Raw genomic sequence first — 15,979 nt, forward strand, 5'->3', positions numbered from 1 at the left:
GGTCGCGACAGTCGATGGGGCAATGCCATGCTGTCTGCATACGTCGATTTGCTTTTTCCTTGCATCATTTCCTGCAATACGTCCAATTTGTCCTACAGTGAAAACTGCTTTCGCTTCTTCTTGGTCCTGTCGCTAGCTGCGAAAATCGCCAAACCTTTGTCGTGAAGTTCTTGGTGAAGTTTGTGGGGAAGCAGCTGGCACTCGACATGGGGATGATGATAGCTACTGGACATGATGATGATGATACCTACTGCAAAGAAAGCAAAAAAGGAATATTATGAGAACCTTTTCCAGACAGGATCGAATTGCCCACCTGATCGTATGTGGAAAATAATTAATTCCGTACTGGGCACAAGTTCAGTGACCAATGAAGTACAAGAAATTGTCATTAATAACAAATCACTGTCAGGGACGGCTCTGTCAGAACATTTTAGCGAATATTATGCATCAGCAACAATCAGCCATGCTCCTCCCACAGGCATGTCGTACAGACTGGAACGAAATGTTCGGGAAACGGCATTTTTTCCACCCACAAATTCTTCCGAAGTATATAACACCTTCATTGCGTTAAAGAACAGTAAAGCCACTGATATCGATAATATCCAGATAACACCCGTAAAATATGTGATCGACATTATCTGCCCGTTCTTGGTCCATATCTTCAACCTAGCTATTGGTTCAGGGACGTTTCCTGCTAAAATGAAACGAGTCAATGTATCTGCTGTATTCAAAGGGGGGGAAAGAAACAACATCGGAAACTACCGACCAATATCTGTTTTACCTATATTTTCCAAGGGCCTTGAAAAGATAATTTTATGTCGACTACATAGTTTTTTTTTGAAGCACGAAATTATGTCTGAATGCCAGCACGGTTTCACAAAGGGTAAATCGACTGAGTCTGCACTCCTGGTACAAAAAGAAATAATTCTCAACAACATTGAAGCGGGAAAGTTAACTCTTGGAATCTTCATTGATTACAGCAAAGCATTTGATTCACTCTATCATGACACACTTTTAAGAAAACTAGAAGAATATGGCGTACGAGGTGTCATTCACTCACTTTTGCAGTCATATCTCTCCGATCGACAGCAGTGCGTAAATATAGATGGTTCTACGTCATCATTTCGCCAATTACTGAGTGGCGTACCCCAGGGAAGCATTTTGGGTCCTTTTTTATTTAATGTATATGTGAATGACTTACCTTCTATTGATAAGTGTACAGATTTTGTTCTATACGCAGACGACACTAGCCTCTTCGTTTCCGCTGATAACGAGTCAGACTTGTTTTTACACGCTAATAATGTTCTATCCAAAGTGTTCGAATGGTCATTATGTAACAGCCTACAAATCAATATAAAAAAATCAAAGGCCATTGTTTTTGCTGCAAAGAACAGATCTGTGTCATGCATCGATTTAAACATAGGTTCCCACTCGCTTGAAGTAGTACAGGAACACAAAATTTTGGGTGTTGTATTTTCTAGTCACATGATGTGGAACTCGCACATAAACCTTGTTGCAAAGAAATTGTCTGCTGCTTTATCTGTGTTATTTAGATTCCGCCATATGTTCCCACCTCGTGTAATGTTCCAGCTTTATCATTCCCTTTTTCGGTCGCATATAAACTATTGCACCTTAGTATGGGCTATGACTACACAACGTAACATTAACAGGCTGTTGCTGCTCGAAAAGAAAGCTATTCGTTGTATTCACAATGTTCACTATTTGCATCCTACAAAACCATTATTTCAAGAAAGCAGAATAATTAACGTCAAAAATCTTTACGCATACCGTCTTCTACACCAATTACAATTTGCAGATAACAAAACCATACAATTCCTAAAAAATGTGTCAGCCCTCCTAGAACGACCCAGCACCCGTGTAACACGAGGATCGGAAAAATGGATGATAAGGCACCATCGAACAAATTACTTTATGCAAACCCTGACATACAACGTACCCGCGCAATCAAATCAACTGCAGAAATGTGTAAATGGAGATACGGTTCTATCACGCACGCTATTTCGCGATATCTTTGTATTTGATAAATTTCACCTGACTGTTTAAAATTTGTAAATTAGTTGGTTTTCATACCTATTCACAATGTACTCATCACATGTATATTCATTTCATTTCTTTTAAGTTGCACGTGCACATTCTTTACTGTTGTTTAACTTCCTTTTAATTATTGCTTTTAATAATGTTCATTTTTTAAAGTGTAACAGTATATATTTCCGTGGCGCTAACGTTATCCACACGAATTTCAATGCGCTCTTAATGATTATGTATGTATAAAGATCTATTCATGCCCAGGGAAGTGGATATGTACCACGTGTTGTATTACTGCAGCTACTTACGAAAGCTTATTGTTTGCACTGCGGATGTGTGCGATGCTGATGTTGCCTGGTGGTGGCCCCCTGGCCTCGTCAAGCTGTATGTTTACAGCTTTCTTGCCAGCGTGGCCTTCAACACTGTACCTTGTACATGTTGTAAATAAACTTGACTTGACTTGACTTGCAGTTTGTTTCACGCAAGAGTTACGGCGCTGTTACTTTTAGCCTAATTTGTAATACTGATGTTCCTCGGTTATAAAGGGAAAATAAAGTATGTGCGTTTTTCTGAAATATGCGCTGTATTGAAATTCGTTGTTCTGAAATATTTTTACATTGAAAATATAGGCAATCTGGCAGGTATTTTTAAGATATTCGTAAATTTGAGAAATTCGTTAATGTGTGGTACGTAGTAACGAGATTTGACTGTAGTAGTCTGTAAGGGAAGACACGGCCCATGAAAGTAACCTTTTGAACTGCTGGTTCAATTTTCGTAATGTTAGAAAGCTTGTTTAGTGCAGTGTTGTACTATAGATCCTTTTCACGGGGCAGTTTGCTCTAGAGAAACGAGACGTCGCTTTTGGCGGCGTGCTGCACGTTGCCTCAGCGAAAGCGCACGAATACGAAACAATTACTGTTTTTGCCCTTCTGCTGTGCGATCAGCTGTTATAAATGCAACTGAATGTTTGCTAAGGTGCTGTGCTCCATTAATGCTGCACAATTGGAACGGTAGAGCGAAGACTTTTGGCTTCAAAAATAGTGACTTATATATTAAGGAATGGAATGAATCTGTGTGACCAGGTCCCACGGACCTCTGCTACATGAGCAGACTATATGTGTGGCTGGCACTTGGCTCTTGATGGCTTTCCTTGAGGATAAAAAAATTCACTCATCCGGCAGTGTTGTATCGCTAATCTCCAAAGAAAGGTCTTCAAACCCGGAACGTCAGCAGGAATGAGTACCGCTCAAAAAACAGTGACAAAGGGAGTAGCGCGGCTTCATGGCATAGTAAGTTTCTTGCACTTCATCTACACACATCTGCCTCAACTTACATGCAAACATACGCCGCCTATATCGGCAACATATCAAGAATAAGAGAACGGGAACACACTTGAGTCAATGCGTCGAAACATGGGTGATGGCGACTACACTGAACACACATGAATGTTCAAAGCTGAACGTTTCCTGGTGGTCCAGAAAGTAAGCGAGCAACTAGCAATAATACGTCTTCGCTACAAGGTACTTATTAGTACAGAACATTTGTGTTCCAAGCCCATCCGTGTGGCAAGAACAAATGTATTACAATTGAGCACACCTGCAAGCGATTAGGCAGAAAATAAACAATTAGATAGGGATGGCACGGAGGATTGTTATACTGAGTTAGGAACACGACAAGCCGTGGGTTCGAAGTCTTTGCCAAATAAAGAACGAAGAACGAAACACGCTCAACCTGATTTAATTCATAAGTGGAAAGTTTGAACAGCTTATAATAAATTTGTAGCCCTGCTTTTAGTACAAAGCACTGTATACGCTCTTCACACTGTTCGGACAAGTCATAATGAGCTTTGAAAGCGCTTACATGTCCTCTGAAGCTGTGGCCAAAGCTTCGTGTTGTCCACCAAATCCCCATCTCGAAATGGAGGTTTGCTGAGCCACACTGGCATCGTGTACGTCCATTGTAAACACGGAGGTAACGGAGACGTCTGAAGCAAACAGTGAACGCGCTGCCATGTGATCAAACATGGTGGTGCCCACGGGATTGCCGTAAAAATGGTTTATATAGTTTGGTGCCAAATTTTGTCATTATTATTTATTAAATAATTTGCGAAACAGTTATGGCTCTACAAAAGTTCAAATGGCTATGGTTAGTCATAAAAGCCATCATTCTGAAGAGAATGATGGCTTAGACTTTTTGGGCCTTATATAATATATACAGGGTGTCTACCAAACGTAAAACTGAGAATTTTCAGGGATACTGAATAGTCTAGAAATACTAAGGAAAAACTCAGGGAATTTGTGTTTGTATCAGGTTAAATTGGCTGTCATTTTATTGAAAGGGAACGAAAGTCGCCCTAATGATGGCTCGAATAAAAGAGAGGGATTTTAACGAATTGTCTTTGACGCCATGTCGTCGGCTGGAGGAGTTGCCAGTGTACAGTCAACGACCGATTTTGTGGACGCCCGATTTTTGGGACGTGCCCGATAATGCGGCACCACCTGCACCCCATTGAATCAATGTATGAGAACATCTGAAATTTCGTACGCAAGAACCCTTCGCCGTCCGATATTCCGGACATCTTGCCACGACCGCAGGTCAGAAACAGCAGTAATCAAAGCCAACACTGCCGTTTTGATTATCTCGCCTCTAACCGGCTTTCTCGCATGCAAATCTGCTGGCAGTTGTATCCACCACCTCGGCAGTGCGAGGCCTAGCTGTTTCAACATTCGCTGTTAAGGTTCCTGCCTTTCGGTGGCGTGTTTTTCATTGAAAGAATTCACCGCTGTCAGCAACGGCACCGAGTGCGTCTCTGTAATCCTCGTGATTGGCTTCAAAGCTTAGAAAGCATGGCGCGTTGCATAATGTTGGTTCCTGAAAGGCAGGTTCGCCTCGGCACAGCAATGTTACGTGGTGAAGCATAAATGAAGTATTGCGGTGAAGCTTAACAAGCGTGGGAAGGGGCAATTGTCACGGGACATAGTACATATTCCCTAATCATACACGCGTGCACCCGCAGTCTCCTGTCACAGTACGAGCACCGATATGCCTAATAAGTGTACTGGCAGGCCTTCAGAGCTTTTTCGGATGTGCCTGTGGCGAGTTGAGCCCTTAAGGGCAGTAAAAGACATGCATTGATTTTTTCGGACGTTTTCGCGGTCCCTAGGGATTAAGAAAAATCGGTCGTTGACTGTACAACTGACCAAGAGGATGCTTCTAATAGCCCGTGGGTTGAATGCGTGGCGGAACGAGGAAGAAAACAGAAAGGACCGTTGCATTGAGGAACGATTGAGAAAGAAACTGTGCTGCCTTTTCTTTGAAGGAGCTAGAGCTCAAAAAGTAAAGTGTTGGCTGATGCCGAGATACAGGTGACTCTCATCCAAACAAAAATGGTCTTTAAAGCAGTGAAAACCAACACTGGGGCATTTGTGCGCAGGCTGAGGGTATGTCAGGACAGTTGAGGTTGACTTTCCAGCTGCTGAGAGAGAACCTCACTAATGACAATGTTCCGGCCTCATACCGGTGAGCTTGCTATCAGTTGATAGAAATAGGTAATTTTCGAAAATATTTGTTTCTTTATGCATCTCTTTTTATTCGTATTTGAAAATGTTCGACTCGATTTCCTTTTTTTTTAATATGTTTAATCGCTGTGCATTTTACTAACCCCTCTGTTCAGTTTTTTTATTTTGAATAAAATAAACACTATTCTTCACTATTCAAGCTGGATTAAGTCGTTCTTTTATTTTTTAAAGAGGCTTATTAGAGAGTGACAGCATCGGGCGACATGGTGTCAGCCCGTCTTGACATAAATCAAAGTTCTGTGTCACTCAGGGAATTTTGCAAAGGCACTCAGAAAAAAACCTGGAGAACTCGGGAATTTGAAAATGTCACCTTGGTAGACACCCTGTATATTATATTAGGAAGGCCCAAACTATGCTGCTGTGGAGGCTTCTTATTTTTCAGTAATTTTCATATAAAATATGTGATTCGGACCACTACAATTGCACTTGCACCTTTCATTCAAAATTTAAGTTGTTCTGTAAGTATAGCAAAAATTTTTGAATATGGTTTCACAGTAGCATTCTGCATAAATTTAGTTATGTCGTTGACGGCAGCCCGAGCGACAGTGGATCACACAACAATAGGGATCACACCGCAGGCCGTAGGCCAACAACATGGAAGGAATGACAAGTGAGCAGTCGAAGAACCCCTTGTACAATCCCCGTTTAATCGTCGTGACACATGTATAAATAGGCATGGTACCAGGTGATGCCAATGGCGCTTGGTCACTGCCACTCTGGGGAATCCCATTCAGTGGATGCATGGTTGACATTCCATGACAAAAAATGCCCTACAAAAAAAAGTCCACCTTGCGTAATAATTGTTAACCTGCCTTGCACCGTCCATGCACCATAGCCAAGCTATGCCACTCCACACTGATTTGATTAGTAGGATTGGTTCAAGGGCCACATGTGGCCAAAGAGCACCAAGCCACTCCATGCTATCGATGACTAATCATTTGAGCTATGCGATGCAGATGCTGGTTGTGTGTGCTGGCTTCCTACTGCTGCTTGACTTCTCTCAGTTGACGTCTGCTCGAAAGCATGGTTGCGTGTTGTCTTCGGCCTTCGAATTTCAATTTCGATTGCCCAGAGCTTCAATTCATCACACTACAACTGCAAGACGAATCTCGGGTTTCAAGATCTAAATGTTGATTTGGCACAGACAGCTCATTTCAGTTTTCCCATTGTGGTTAGTGACCTAAGCCTAATAGATAAGAATTCATTAAGCAATTTTAGTCATCATATTAATTATGGCTTGCCCATCATATGATGTTCAGTGCAACTTACTAGACCACAGCTCCAACGAAACTATACCTCTGCTTAAAAAAAAAAAAAAAAATTTTAAGCATTATCTAAAGTTCTTGTTTAAAAACCCGGTATTAAGTCAGTGCCTTGAACGATATAAGGAAAAATTAAACAAAATGTTGCATCATATCAATTCATAAAGTATGCATATGAATTAACAGAAACAACTTGAAAAACTAAGACAGTGATAGCGCACCATAAACATGTGCTCTTCAGTTAAAATGCTACATTGTGAGCATAGCATTTATAATAATACTTATAATTTAAATACATCTTTTTAGGCAATGCTGTAATTGTAGGTTCTCTGAAATATGAACTTCTAAAGCTGGCTAGCCTGCCTGTTTGTAGCTAAAATTAAATAGCATTCATCAATGCTTAACATGAATACGCCATTATGCCTTTAGGTGTTGGAAATTGTTTTCAGTATGTATGATTGTAATGATTATGATTGTAATGACATTCTTGTTTGGTAATTTCAGAGCGCTCTGGTAGTGCTTCAAAAGTCATGTAAGACAGCAACTAAGCTGCAAGCCTAAGCAGGCTTCACTGGGGATAAGCAACCCCAATTATCGTGCCAAGACACATTTATTCACCTAACGCTGTTTTAAAGCTGTCTTATTTTTTAAAATGATAAATGTCTGTCTGGTACAATCTCAACATTGCCAGAGTGCCCTGTAATGACTAGTTATGGGCCATAGATATTCAAGTGATTTGTGTGTGTTTTGTGAATGCTTCTTTGCTGTTTTCTTTTAATCAGTGCCGATAAAATTTGCCCTGCTTCTATTTTTTAGAATGGTGATCTTGTGGAGGACAGCTCGAGTGCCTTTGATTGCATTGCTGCAAAGCATAAGGAAAAGGAGTTCACACCTTTCACCATTTCTACAAGCTCAGGTGAAGGCTAGTTACTCAATCTGGTGTGGATGTCTTGCCAGGCCAATACTTGGTGACCTTCTTGCTGTGTGAAAGCCACTCTATTGAAAAGGACAAAACAGATCATAAGTTCAGTGGCAGTGTAGGGGCTTTTCCTACTGAGGTGCCGAATAAAAATTTGTCTGCCAAGCCTTCATGGATTTTGGACAGTGGGCATCTTGTACCCATACAGTATTACAAATTTAATAGCATTAAGTGCATCATACCTTCAACTTTGGATGATGTTTGTCTTCTTCCATGTGAGTTAGGTAATGTTGGTAATTACGGTAATCTCAGCAGCGAGTTAGGTTCTAACTTGCACGTTTCTAGGAATCGCCTTTTGAGTGCACATTAAGTGTTTCCTTTCATATTGGGGCAGTGTGTACCTAAATACACTGAACTACAACTGCTGTCTTCAACTCTTTGCCTATGGTTTTATGAAACTTCTTATTTATTTATTTATTTATTTATTTACTTACTTACTTTTGATAAACACTAATCAGGCAATCCGGAGGGGGGAATCTACACACTGAGTATTTTCCCTATCATTATAATTCTGGTTTAATAGTAATGACAAAAAGATGCTCAACAGAGGGTTGTATACTAACGTCATAGTGTGACACTGTTTTTGTGTAAGTAATGGATCAATGTTCACAAAAATATATTGTACATGTAGGCCTTACCTGGTTATATAAAACTGTTTGGTCTAGGTTTATTTATTTATTTGCTTATTTGTTTGTTTGTTAATGTATTTATTTATTTAGTTATTTGTTGATTGATTGATTGATTGATTGATTGATTGATTGATTGATTGATTGGAGGCTGTCCTCTGAGAATAGCCAGAGGTAATACTCTAGCCATCAGAATGGTATATGACAACCAGGTTATGCCCCAGACACACTGTTTGACTGGCGGGGATGTTTGAAATGTTTGCAAGCATTCATTGATTGGTGAGCACTTCATCTTTAATCGCTTGTCCTGCTTTAAGCCAATTTCACATGCTGCTAATTGTCTATATTTCAACCATAGTAGTCGGCCCTCTGTGGCAGCCGTGGCAGTATTTAGACTTGATGGCAGTTTTGCACCTTGATGCTCCCTCTGACCCCTCGGAGTTTAATTAATCCTTCTGTGCCACGCTATTCTGAATTCTGGCCAAAAGTGGTCAAATTATATTTGACGACTGCAGTTGCCGACATGTTTTACTTCCTCGAAAAGAATAAATTCGCTTCTGCTTGTGCTGTTTCGTGGATTGTGTGCTACCATCTACCAAAAGCATGACTGAGCACTGAGATGAAACTTGCCTCGTCCATGTCATTACTAGAAAATGCAAAATACTGTTGATGAGCTGAACTCGTCCTTAGCCATCTTTGCCAGAAACGCGGGGAGGAACCCAGCTTGTCCAAGGCACGAAAGGGGTTAAAGTAGTTGGGTGTAACATCTGCATTGATCTATCAGCAGAAATGTGTGCTTGTTACTGAGAAGAGTGGCAGCCACTGCTGTGGCAACCATTTACAATCGGGGCATGTGGAACAAACCTTTCACAATCGTGGCGTGAGCTGCTTGTCACATCAGTTTTCATTGCAAGAGTACAGCATGTGAAATGGGCTTTGACCAGCCAACCATCACGAATGTTATGGCATGTTCTCGTGTGTTTTTAGGGGATGCAGACAGCCTGCTGAACAAGGCGCTACTAACAGGCAATGTGGAGGCGGCTGTGAACTTGTGCCTGCAAGATGGCCGCTGGGCTGATGCCCTTATTTTGGCACAGGCCGGTGGCGTGGCACTTCTGCAGAGAACACAGTGTCGCTACTTCAAGCAGGCTACTTCAGATTCAGCAAAGGCATGCCTTGTTTCTTTCATTAATAATGATTTAAGTGCTTCTGGTCAGGGCATCATATATATGCATGAATACAATGGGACCATGAATGTGATGCCTATAAAAACTTTTGACCACATAAAAGAAAAACCCATTATGTATAATGTAAACTGTACATAGTCCGTGATAGGCCAAGAATGAAGTGACAAATGCCTCTTAAAGGGAATGTGTATACAAGCACTGGTGAATTACATAATTTTTCAATGTCATTGTAAGTGTTCAAAAATGCCTACATGTAAGTCTTGTTTATGCCCAGATGGGAAAGAATGTAGCTTTTCTGCAGAACTGTGTAGTCTAATGAACAGATGACAGTGAACAACCCTTTGAAGCTTGCTCTGTGTTTTTTTTTGTGTATGTGAGGCCAATTACTGTCTTCTGGACATGCAGCTCATGTTACTGTGAGGCGCTGATCATTTCAGGTGTTTTGTGCAGTGTTGACCTTAAACACCGATGCAGTGTCTTTAACACAGCTGAGTGTGGAGAGGTGCTTAGCTCCCTTTGTCTGTTCCCTGCCATGAGGCAAATAACACAGCTGAGTGTGGAGAGGTGCTTAGCTCCCTTTGTCTGTTCCCTGCCATGAGGCAATTAGCTGTGGTTCTTGACTGTGGCAAATTTTTTTGTTTAATTTTTGTTTTGTTAATTACCAATCTGATGCAGCACCCTTTCTGGCTTGCTGATTTGTATTTCTGAGATTTGCGTGGTTGAATACAGTCAAACCCGACTATATCGAACCCGTTTACGTTGAATTATTCTATATATCGAACAATTTCTGGACACAGTATAGTTACAATGAGTATATATAGCAAACATTACGCTTACATCGAACAAACAGAGATTCCTGATATATCGAACGTCAAGCAGCGGAAAAGTGCCCCCAGAAGTTGGCTTTCCCTCGTGGTGGCGGGAAAACCCGGCGGCGTGGCTCCATCCAACCGCTCTCCCTACCGTGACCGCGCTGTCTCGAACAAGCCGTCGCCACCCCTCTGCAAAAAAAAAAAATATATATATATATATATATATATATATATGTATATATATATATATATATATATATATATATATATATATATATATATATATATATATATATCCTGGCCCGCCCACAGCGCTTGCTCAAACAGCCAATCAGAGGCTCTTGTGCCCTCATCGTGCAAGATGGAAAAAGTGCGAGTTGTCTCGCTGCTTTTCTGGTTCATTATGTGTGCGCCTTGTGGGCCTTCTCCCGCAGTGTTGCCGTGATGAAGTGGCAGAATTCATCTTTCGTCATGAAGCTTGAAATCATAAATCGAGTCGAACGCGGTGAGAAGTCAGACGTCCCCGTAGTGTGCAAGATTCCGAGGAGCACTCTCAGCACGATCTTGAAGAATAAGGGGAAGGGTAGGGCTAAAGCGGCCAAACTCGTAACCCGGTGCCCGTGGTTCCTGACGTGTACGCACGGCCATGTCATACAAAATAACGCAAAGGGCATACAAAATAATGCTCAAGTAAAAGTCTTGCTTGGGCTAGTTGGTTCATGCTTGAAGTAGTAAAGGCAAGGCGCAGAAGACCAGGACTCAAGAAGAAGAACACAAACGACAGGACCAGCGCCAAACGACAGAAGGCGACAGAAGGCGCCGGTCCTGTCGTTTGTGTTCTTCTTGAGTCCTGGTCTTCTGCGCCTTGCCTTTACTACTTCAAAATAATGCAAAAGGCATACATAAAAGTTTGTGTTTTTTGGTATGCAAAGTTGCTTGTGGGATGCTATTTCAAATCTACCTAGTGTCTTAGCGAATGTTAAGTTGTTGTGGAACTTTAAACTGTGACTACCTGCTTTTTCAGTCTTGGTGATCTGGCTTTCTTCTATCATCTATTTGATGCATATAATTGAGCTTATGATGACAGAGGCAATGAAGATTGACTAAGGTTTTCTTTTTGCCCCCTAAACATAAAGCTATGTTGTTTGATCAAATTAAATAATAATATATAATGCAAGGATTGTTTAGTTGCTGGAAGGGTTGTTTTGATACAGGCATAGTGGTAGGAAGCATTGGTTATGCCCAGAAATACTGCTTCAATAGTAGACAGGATGGAAACAGTGTTACGAGTAGAAACTCCGAAGGGCAGTCAACTCAATATTGTTGCTGTTTTGTCGGTTTAAGAAGTCCAAACGTTTAACAGAAAAGGCCACAGAGCATTCAGATTTTCCATTCCTGTTGTACACGGTGCACCAATATGAAAGGGAACACTGAATTTGCATTTGAAGCCAGTAAGTTCCCTTGTGTATGCTCGTGATGAGAAAAAGTTGCATGAGTGCAATTCTCCAACAGGTGAACAACATATAGCAAATAGCTGTGAATAAGGTTCTGGCTTGCACTTTCGAGAATCACGCTTTCAATACAGATGAAGTGCTCCCTTTTATATTGGATGTGCATGTACATGCACTCTAAGGGGTACATTATTGTGTATGAATATAACTGAATACTATATAATTAAACTGGTGCAAAAATATCTGCATCCAAAGGAATCAGTTCACAGCTGTCCAGAAGCCATATTTTCTAACAATCCATTTCATTTTCCATTTTGTGCTCCCTTTGTCATAGGAGTGAGACCAGCTACTTGGCACAATGCATGATAAGGAAAGAAAAACAGAAAATGAAATTAAACAGTAGTGGCAATGATGTAAGCTGTTGTGTGTGAATCAGTGGTTGGCGGCATAGACAAGGGCTCTGGTCTTTGCTATGCTTTGCACCAGCCAGCTGTCCCATGATCACGTAATCTTCTCACTGAGCCCTACTCAGTGCATATAGTATACAGTTGAACCTCTTCTTAGGTGCAGATATCCTAGAGCACCACTGTGTGCCAAAACTTCAAAAAAATTATAACACATTCAGACATCCTATTTAGAGCTTTTACTGACATATTTTTGGTTGCAGTGACCTTTCGATAACATCTATGTTATTTTGCTTGAAAGCACTATAGTTAGCTGATTCAAATATGTACTGTTGAAAAATGTATGAGCAATGGGTCTTGAAGTTAAGGCCACTTACGGAATGTGCACTCGGTTTTAAGTGCACTTTCCCAAATCTAAACGTCGCAAGTGGAATGTACTCGCAGCATGCACTCCGGTCGGAATGTGTTGATGGAATGCACTTTGCTGGTCGAGTGTGTAGCCTCGTCGCCAGCGGTTTCAACAATACAAAATGTAATGCATAGAAAAAGGACACAGAAGTTCATTCTAGCTGTTGAACAGCTTTTAACAAAATAATCAGAACAGAACTCGCTGATATTCTGTTCTAGTAGGATCAAATGCCGCCTCGTGGCACACCACCATCTTGTTCTGGATTGGCTAGGCATTCGTCTTGGCCGGCCTTGACTTGCAACGCTCTTATGATAAAAATATTTTCGGTTTTTGTTGAGTAAATATAGATTAAGATGGCTTTTTATTTATAATAGAACTAAAGCAGTCACTTTTTAGAAGATTTTTAAATTTGAATCTACATTTTCAAAAAACATGATTTTAGTCTGTCACCATTTTTTTTTAGCGTGAGTGCGCTCTGTTCTACTGTTTAGCACCGCATAGCCTAAAGTGTCACTTAAGGTTCCGAAGTGCACTCCCCATCCCCGTAAGTGCTCTTAACTGGCCCGCTTGACAGGGGTATTAGAGGGGATGTTTGTTGGCGTGAATAATAGTTCCATTGTTTGTTCGACAGCTCATTTCAGCGGTTGTGCACTCCAACTGGGTGAATGTCGTGGAAAACTGTGAAATCGACTGCTGGAAGGAGGCCCTGGCAGCTGTACTTACCTATGCCAAGCCTGAGGACTTTGCAGTACTTTGTGGTGAGCTGTACTCCCGGCTTCTACATTTTGAGAAAAATGGTGACAAATGTGCAGCACACAAAAACAACAAAATGAGTACTGGCTAACACACTTCTACCATGTATTTTTGCATAAGGGCTGCATCCCCAACTTTGGGCCTGGGTATTTCAGAAAAAAGAAAAAGAAAAAAACTAAAAAATTGTGTACAGTCGCCGACTGATTTTTCAGACTCCGAAAATTCGGACTTGGTGGATATTCCAGGCTTTATAAATGCGCCGTCAGGGTTCACGTAGAGCTAATGCATTTTGTGACCAATTTTTTGTTTGACGAATTTAGGCTCCAAAGTTCGATTTTCTGGACTAAATTGCTAGTTCTGAGCCATGCTACCTGATCTTGTGGGCCGCCATGTTGGATCTTCTGCTGGCTTTCCCAGGCTTAGCTTCCAGTGGCCCACTCTATAGCCTCCAAGATCAGGATGTGCATGCTTTCAATAGAGAGCATGTGACATAGTTTCTAATTAAGTACCCTGGAGGGAAATGTGGCACTAGTGTCTACAGGTGTTCTCCTGAGCATTGCCTCGACCTACATGGGAATGATGGGAAGTACAGGCTTTGGATTGACTTCAATCTTTAGACTAGTGGCGTTTGCTTGCGGCGCAGTAAACGAAGCTATACTCAGATACTTTCGTCTAAAATATAATTTTATTTCTGCAGTATCTTATATAATGCACAATACATTCCATGAAGTTTGTATGGCTTTGAGATTGAAGCACGGTTTACCACTGGGGCACACCAGGGTATGCATTATTCTACATTTCTGTTTCTGATATAGTGCCAGTGAATAATAATTTATTTATTTATTTTTACAACAGCAATAACAACCGTGCATGTACTTATATAAAAATACTCAAGTATTTATGGAAATAAAAATTTTGTAGTGTGAGAAAGTGTTGTGCCTTTTGCAAATGCGAGATTTTTCTTGCAAACGACAGGCACTTGCAAGCTCTCTCGCTCTTTCGAAAGGCTGTGTCAGCTGTCGCATTTGCTGAACGTCTTCACATCCTTTTAAGCACATCTGCTGCAGTGCTAGCTAGGACGCTTGTGGCCTCCTACGAGTATGCTTCATTACATTTCATATTGACGTACCGCTTCTTCTGAAGCGTGCGCCAGCAGCTGTTATGGCGTGGCTTTGCACTTACACCCATTTTGCGACAGTAGACTGCAGCCAGGAAGGAACAACCTTTCCTACCACAAGTAAGTTTGTGTTCTCAAATGTCCTGAAACACACATTTCAATGAGCACATAAACGAGCAATGCGTAATGAAGCCCTCAAATTTGATTGTCAAGCCACTAGAAGTACAACTGTCTATGTCTTGTGTTAGTAGTGCCTTCATTTTGCTCTTCTGAAGTTTGATAAAGCACGTAACGCTGCAGCGCCAACGTAACACACTTAAAGGGCCCCTGAAACGGTTCGGACAAATTTTGTAGACGCGTAGGGTACAGCTTAAGTAGAACATTCGCACCACAATTTAAGTGTAGCGTTACGTAATAATGGAGCTACAAGCGATTAGAAGTTACCCTCCTCCCTAGCCATGCTTTTCCTCCTCAACTCGTTCGCCGAGCGAGCGGTGCTAAGCTCCGCCTTCACTGGCTTGCGTCACGATGCGACGTCACATCGTCCACTTCCGGTTGTTTTGGAGCTCGCCCCCGCCCGTGCGAGACCTCGCCGCTAGCCGCTTGGCCGTCGACCGAGAGCTATCAAAGCAGCGTGCGTTGCAAGCATTCTGTCGTAGCGCCGAACGTGTCTTGTATTCTGGTAACCACAGGCAAGCTGGTCATTTCAGCAAATGACTGGAGGCATAAACTCAAGCTGATGAAGGAACTTTAGCGTAGATGTACGTGAGCGGCCTGATCGGTCTGCACAGTCCATACACTTGTTGGCGCGGCGGTTAACCAGCCAAACAAAGCGCTAATATTGCTCTAACGAAGTGTAGAACATTTTAAATATTTATAAAAAACAACGTGTTGATGATTACACTCCTGCGAAAAATACACACCAGCAGCAAAGAAAAATACATTTCGTTGCTGCTACTGTGTATGGTTGAGCCCTGTGCCACGAGGTGGCTGCACCGTGCAGACCATTCACATTTGCCCTTCTCATCTCATGGCTCATCCCGTTACGGCACAGTCAAGCGGCCAGACTCTGTCCCCTTGCGCTTGCGTTTGCCCTAATTTTGCGTTAGTAATCTTCCGGTGTAAAGTGACGGCCACAAACGCGCAAATCCTGGCGCCGATCGGATAGCGGCAGTCCGATACGCAGCAGCCAGTTCGCTCGTACGCTGCCTCGCAGAGGGACACGATGTCGCAGCTTGACATATTGCCAGTCGCTACGTTTGCAGTCCACAAGGCAACAAAGTCGAATCATAGTGCTCGCGAAAAGACTAAGACCGACTCTGACCGCGGAGCTCTCGTCAAAATGGAGTACGTTG

The 15,979-nt window shown here is 41.9% G+C and overlaps 1 protein-coding gene across 5 annotated transcripts in view; it reads left to right on the top strand.

Moving 5' to 3' along the window:
• Sec31 (secretory 31) overlaps positions 1–15,979 on the top strand; it is a 238,353-nt gene that overhangs the window by 96,481 nt on the left and 125,893 nt on the right. For all 5 annotated transcript variants that reach the window (XM_050195734.3, XM_050195737.3, XM_050195738.3 and 2 more), the window contains 3 exons: positions 7,703–7,802; positions 9,479–9,660; positions 13,386–13,512. In XM_050195734.3, the coding sequence (XP_050051691.1) occupies positions 7,703–7,802; positions 9,479–9,660; positions 13,386–13,512 (409 nt within the window). The remainder of the gene's footprint in view (positions 1–7,702; positions 7,803–9,478; positions 9,661–13,385; positions 13,513–15,979) is intronic.

The sequence above is a fragment of the Dermacentor andersoni genome, chromosome 1 (assembly GCF_023375885.2).
Source record: "Dermacentor andersoni chromosome 1, qqDerAnde1_hic_scaffold, whole genome shotgun sequence".
Taxonomy (NCBI): domain Eukaryota; kingdom Metazoa; phylum Arthropoda; class Arachnida; order Ixodida; family Ixodidae; genus Dermacentor; species Dermacentor andersoni.